Source organism: Dromaius novaehollandiae, chromosome 27, assembly GCF_036370855.1.
Source record: "Dromaius novaehollandiae isolate bDroNov1 chromosome 27, bDroNov1.hap1, whole genome shotgun sequence".
Taxonomy (NCBI): Eukaryota; Metazoa; Chordata; class Aves; order Casuariiformes; family Dromaiidae; genus Dromaius; species Dromaius novaehollandiae.
Window position 1 is genome coordinate 5,488,870 of NC_088124.1, and position 6,354 is coordinate 5,495,223.

At 62.6% G+C, this 6,354-nt stretch overlaps 1 protein-coding gene across 1 annotated transcript; it reads right to left on the minus strand.

Moving 5' to 3' along the window:
• Window positions 1-107: 107 nt before the first annotated feature.
• AVPR1B (arginine vasopressin receptor 1B) lies at window positions 108-3,665 on the minus strand. The gene is made up of 2 exons (XM_026111968.2): window positions 2,602-3,665; window positions 108-2,080 (listed from the first exon to the last, which is right to left on the minus strand). The coding sequence occupies exons 1-2, from the start codon at window positions 3,578-3,580 to the stop codon at window positions 1,779-1,781; spliced, it is 1,281 nt and encodes a 426-aa protein (XP_025967753.2). The 5' UTR covers window positions 3,581-3,665; the 3' UTR covers window positions 108-1,778.
• Between the last annotated feature and the right edge of the window lie 2,689 nt (window positions 3,666-6,354).

Below are 6,354 nucleotides of genomic sequence, written 5' to 3' on the forward strand. Positions count from 1 at the left end.
GACGCAGCGGCCGCTGTGCCCTGCTCCAGCCCGTCCCGCTCGGTCGCTGCACCCAGGCTCGGGTGCAGGATCCGGCCCCGTCCCGCCGGCCGGCAGTGCAGCTCGCTGGCTTGAGCGCAGGCGGCCTCAGCTTGTCCCGATGCTGCGGGAGAGGGGGGAGATCCCAGTCCCGCAGCCCCGGCGGCAGCGGCACGGGCAGGACGGCGCCACGGCCCTGCACCGGGTCTGCACGGGCGGCGGGGGGGTGAGATGCACCGTGCGCATCGGGGAAAGACGGGTTTGCATTTCTGTTCCTTATTTATCTTGCAATACCGTAGTGCTCCCAGCTCTGATCTGCTCTTTGCTGAGAGCTGGTTTTCGTAGTCCTGCGAAACCCCCCAGCCGGGCTCCGCTGCGCCCCGCTGCCGGCCCTGACCCTGCCGGTCACATCTTCCTTAAGGATTTGTTGATGTCCCCGCGGGCATCATTTTCTCTTGGAAAAACCGAGTTTTGAGCTCTGGAGTTTGCAGAGAGAAGCTCGGAAACGCAAGGTGGATGCGCTGCGGAGGCGGTCGTCATCCAGGGGTGCCGGTCCCCCCGGGTGAGTACGGCACCGGGCCGGGCCGGTCGGGCCGGGAGCAGCCCAGGACGCGGCGTGGCGGCTGCGGACGGCTCCTGCCCCTTCCCATCGCTCCGGGCTAGCGACGAGCTCCCCGAGCTTCGTGGGCTGACGCAGCTCTGCCGCTGTTGCGGGGGGCCGCGGGCCGCGTTGCAGAGCAGCGGCGGTGACGCTCTCGGCGGGCGGCCGCGGGGGCATCGATCTGCGGCGAGCGGGCGGACGGCTCCGGGGCAGCGACGCGCGCGTTTCCGCCCTGGCCACGCGGATCTGGCCCGGCGCAAAGGACGCGTGAAGGGTAATGATGCCGAAAGCAAACAGAGCCTGGAAACGCTGCTAACGCCCCGGAGGAACATGTCTCGGGAACGAGCGATGAGGTCAAAGCCAGCGGCTGAGCGATAGCGGGAGTTTCTGGAAGAATTGACTCAAATGCAAATTTGATTCAAATTGGGATAGAGTGGAAAATGCTTCCAGAGTTCAAAATACTCTGCTCTTAAAATGTCCTGTTTTTTCCAGGTTCAGCCTAGGAGGCCAGAGCGACGCACGGTGCTGGCGGGGCGCCGGTACCCGCCCGGGCGGTGTGGTGCATCCCGCGGCACTTGCGGTGCTCCGATCTTGCCTAGCTACGATAAAAGCGGCAGCCCGTTGCGAGCAGCTCGTAACGCCATGCGGCAGCCGGGAGCAGCCCGGCAGCCGGGGACCCGCACGGAGGTGGAAACCGCCGGGCAGCGAGGAAGCAGGAGCTGGGGCTCGGCCAGGGCTCCTGCAAGCAGCTCCCTGGGGATCTCGGCACCGCGATGCTGAGCGGGGGCAGACGTCCAGGCTACAAACCCGCGGGCACTGCTGCCCGGCGCGGAGGGGCCATGTGAGCGGGTCCCCGGGAAGGGGCGGAAAAGCTGCGTTTGCTTCGGCTGCGCCACCAGCCCAGCCCTGGGGAGGGGAGATGAGCATCGCGCTCGCGGGCAGCTTCGGGCAGACGCAGCCACGCTGCCTGCCGCGACGCTCCCGTGGCTGCACCGGCCCTGCCGCGGCGGCTGCCACCGAACACCCGGCGCGATGCCCAGCGCCCGGGCGTGCAGAAAGAGCAGCCCGGCGACGCTGCCTGCGTTCAGCACAGAGCGACCTGCAGAATGCAACGCTGCCGGGGGGGGGGAACACGGGGTGCGTGGGGCATCCGCACAGCCTAGAGCGTGCCGGCCTCGGTCACGGCGTCCTCGTCGGGCGCGCAGCCGTCCCGGGCGCTGCCCCGCCGGTGCAGGGGGACGGCGGCGTGGTGGCCGTGGCTCAGCAGGGTGGTTTTCCTGCTGCAGAGGCTGCCGGTGGAGGCCGGACGGCGGAGGCCGGTGCCGAGGCCGCCCCAGCGGCGCAGGGCGCGCGCCAGGTCCTGCAGCAGCGGCCGGCTGAAGCACATGTAGATCCAGGGGTTGCAGCAGCTGCTGAGGCCGGCCAGCAGCATGGTGATGGTGAAAGCCGCGTTGGTGGACTCTGCGGAGGCAAAAGAGAGCGAGAGCTTGGCACGGCCGCTCCAGGCAGCAGCCCGCCGCGGTTGAAACCCTCCCCATCGCCCGACGCCAAGCGACGTAGCAGCTCCCGAAGCAAAATCCCACGCGATGGAGCAGATGCACGTGGCGGAGATGTTCACGCAGCATCTGTACGCCTCCCCGCAGCTGCCGGTCAGCAGCCAGTGCTTTGTAGTGGATGTTCTGGTGAAAGCAATGATTTGGCTCTGCAAACTCCCTTCTATAAATGTTACCAGGGAGGAAATCCATAGCCTTCCCCGTGATTTCTTTTTAACTGTAAAATCACAGCCAGGCAGCTTCCAGGGCTCTTAGTCACTAAACACACCCCGCCCCACCCGCCGTGCCGGCAGAGCAACGTGGCTCGTGCGGCATCGAGGCACCCCCCGCTTGCGTTGGGGGCACCCCCCTACCTTCTCCCTGTCGGAGCCGGGAGCTGCCCCCGTGCGCGGGGAGGGTCCGCGCTCCTGCCTCCCCCTCGCTACTCACCGTCGTCGGGGGCGTCCTCGTCCCACACCGACCACAGCTGCACGCTGAAAAACGGCGCCCAGCAGGCCACGTAGGCCACCACGATGACCAAGGTCATCTTCACCGTGCGGATCTTGGCGCGGGAGATGGTGCGGACGCTGCTGACCCGCGAGGGCTGCCCGCCGGCGCGTCGCCCGCCCCTCTCGGCGGGGGCGAGGGTGGGAGCGGCCGTGGCGGGACCCCCCGCGCCGGGGCCGCCACCGCCCTGCGTCTTGCCCTTGAGGTTCTTGCAGATCTCGTAGCAGATGAGGCCGTAGCAGACGGCGAGGATGCCGACGGGCAGGACGAAGATGCACAGCGTGGTCCAGGTGACGTAGGCGCGGGCGCCCCAGGGGTACCCGAAGTCGGCCCAGCAGTCCAGCACCCCCGAGCCGCGGCGCACCTCCCGCAGGGAGAAGATGAAGAGCTGGGGCAGGCTGAGCAGCCCGCTGAGCAGCCACGTGGCCCCGATCATGGCGTAGGCCTGGCGGCTGGGCTGCTGCAGCGTGCGCAGCGGGTGGCACACGGCCACGTAGCGGTCCAGCGTCATGGCGAGGAGCATGTAGGTGGAGGCGAACATGCTCAGCACCTGCAGGTACTTGACGGCCCGGCAGAGAGGGTCGGGCCCCGCGAAGCGGTACGTCACCTCCCAGATCATCTGCGGCAGCACCTGGAAGAGCGCGACGCCCAGGTCGGTCAGCCCCAGGTGCAGGATGAAGAGGTGCATCCGGCTCATCTTCTTCCTCAGGCGGTACATGGCCAGCAGCACCCCCAGGTTGCCCACGGTGGCCACGGCCAGGATGGTGGCCAGCACCCCGACCTCCGCCTTGGCCAGCTCCTCGTCGCGGGTGTGGAAGAGGGTCAGGTTGGGGTCCCCCGCCCGGGTCGGGGGGCTCAGCAGCCCCTGGCTGTGCGTGGGGCGGCCGCGGTGGGAGCTGTTGCTTCCCCAGCCCGGCTCCATCCCGGTGGGAAGCTGGGCAGAAGCGTCTGGAGGAGCACGAGGCGGTGGGTGAGGGCTCAAGCTCCTATCTCCGACGGCCTGTTAAACCCTCCCTGCACCCCAGGGGCTGAGCTGCTCTGGGGCAGCGTCCCCCCAGCACGGCCATGCCAGCTCTGTCCCCGTCCCGGCGGCTAGACATGCGTCCCGGAGCGGCTCCTGCCACCGGAGCAGCCTGTCGCCCTCTGTCCCTCGCGCTGCTCACGCTAACCCCGAGCTGAGCGGCTGCAACTGCCCTTTCTGCTGGGCTGCTCAGTCCAAATCTTCCTTCTGCGCCGGTGGGTGCGAGCACCCCGTGAGGTCCTTCCTCTCCCCTGCCCTAGACAGCCCCAAATCCGCCCTTTTCCCCAGACCGCTCGTCTCGCAGCTCCCCTTTCCCCCGGGTGCTGCTCGGTCGGAGGGGAAACGGGAGTCCTCTTCGCTCCTTGTTGCAGCAAAAGCGACACAACAAGCTGCAGCTCTTTGGCCTTTTCATTCGAGGAGCAGCGGGAAAGGCAGGTAAGCGGTGCGGCAGCTCCGCGTCGCTGCGGGAAGAGGGCTCTGAGCCGCTGCCTGCCCGGCCGGGTTTTATAGCCTGGCAGCTCCCCTCGCTGGTTGGCTCCAGCCGCCCGGTTTCGCGGCTCCTCCGCCGCCCGCGGCCGCTCTCCCTCCCGCTGCGCCCTGCGGCCGCCGGCTTTGCGGGTGCCGTGCGCCGGGGCGATTCCTGGGCGAGGGCTGAAGGCTGCACATCATCCTCTCCGCTGCTCCGCTCCCACCCTGGCTCTCTGCATCCCCTCTCCGGCAGCAGCCCAGGGCGAGGGACCTGCCCCGGGTTTGCTCATCCTGCCCCGGAGCGGGAACCCCTCCTGCGGGAAAACCCTCGTCCCGAGGGGCTGCGGGGAGCCCGGACACGGCGGAGGCAGCGCAGGAGACGGGGAGCAGGGAGCCCCCGAAGGAAGCGGCATGACGGGACTCAGCCCTCGCGGGGATGTGCAGCTGGGCCCCCCGGCAACGTCGACCCAAAAATTAGCGGTGTGACGCCCTCAGAGAGCCAGCTCTGCCCAGAGTTGCCTGTTTTCACCTTCTTCTTCCACCCCGAAGGTGGGGAGCAGGATCCTGCTCACCTGCAGAGCCGGCTCAGATTGCCAGTATCAGTCCCACGTCTCATCTGCACACTTACGGTGCTCTTTAGAGAGACTAGAAAAAATCCACGGAAAAGGAAAATTAGAGGAGCTGAAGGGGATCAGTGAGAGAGAGGACACAGAAGTTGCAGACAATGTGCAAAGCCTTAGCTATAGTCTGAATTGGTGGAAATACAATAGATGACAGTAAAACGATAGTTTCATTCAGCAGACATGCATTAGAAACTGTGAGGCTGCAAATACAGATGAGACAACAGCTGAAACACCCTCAGTTCTCGCCTGCGTCAGTACGGCTGCGGCTAAGCCCTGCGCCAGATGTCAGGAGCTCGAGCACCCACTTTCTGGCCTTTTCTTTCTCTCAGGTCTCCTGATCTCCCCTTCCTGCTTCTTTTGAGAGATCAGCGTGTCTTCTCACGCACTGTGCAATTGCATAATATTTTTATAGCGTAATATTTTTATTGCGTATGTATATACACACACATGTGTATATATAGAGTTCCCTTTTGTTTTGTAGTATTTGTGCTTTGTTTTTTCCCTGTCTAATGAATTATGTCAGTAAGAAATAAAGAGAAACATCTATTTCCAAGGTTTTTGCCATTCTTCACTGGGGAAAGACCAACAGCAGAAAACAAAAGAAATGCACCACCACAAGCGTCTCGATAGCGGTTATCCACTCAACAGCAGATCTGCTGCTTGCAGATCCTGCTCTGGCTAGCTGAGTGTGATTTACACTTGAGCTGCCTGTAAGAGGGATATTATTTGCTGGATAAAGATTTGCAGATCGCTGCTAATAACCATGAAGGAGCATCGTTCGTATCTAATTAAAAGACATTCATCCTTGTAAGAGACCCTATGGGCATAAGTCACCCATCAAAAGGAAGCGCCTCTCTGAGTTGCTGGAGCTGGCGACAGGAGGGTGTTTCAGGGAATAATGGAGTTTTCTGTCGCAGGGATCAGACAGCTGATTTTCTGGCAGATTACTCGAGGGCAATGCAAAACCCCCCACAGCAGCGAGAAGCTAGGATGAAGGCAGAGATGGAAGGGCAGATTGTGTGGAGAAGAAGAAGCATTTAAAGCGTTTTGAGGCTGGACTCTGTCTTCACTACCACCAGTCTGGTTTGGGAGCAATTCCCTCTGAGTCGGGGCTCTTACTCTGGATTTATGTAAGTTTAACAGCAGGGAGACCACTTCCACAAAAGGGCTCACAGAGAGGTGAAGCTAATTCACAGAGGAAAAAAATGATCCTTCAAAAAAGAGATCCATTTTCTTTCTTGAGAGAGAGAGAGTATCACAGCAAGGAAATTTTTCAAGCAGATGGGTTAAAAAATAAACTCCGTCTCTTTTGTTGGTTTCCTGAACATTTCTTGACACATTGCTAGTGCTTCCAGGCTGTACATGTTTCAGCAACCCCAGAGCTGTTTCCCTGCTCCTGCTCATCTTAGAGTAGTTGTAGCACAGTGCGATCCAGCACCTTCCAAGCAAGACCCTCCCTCGCTGGTGGAAGCGTGGCTCTCCCGAGGGCCGCGAGTTGATGGCCCAGCTGTGGCCAGATGTGTGCAGAAAAGGGCGAGCTGATCTGGGGAGCTGGGAAGCTGAAAACTCGATATAATTTAATCT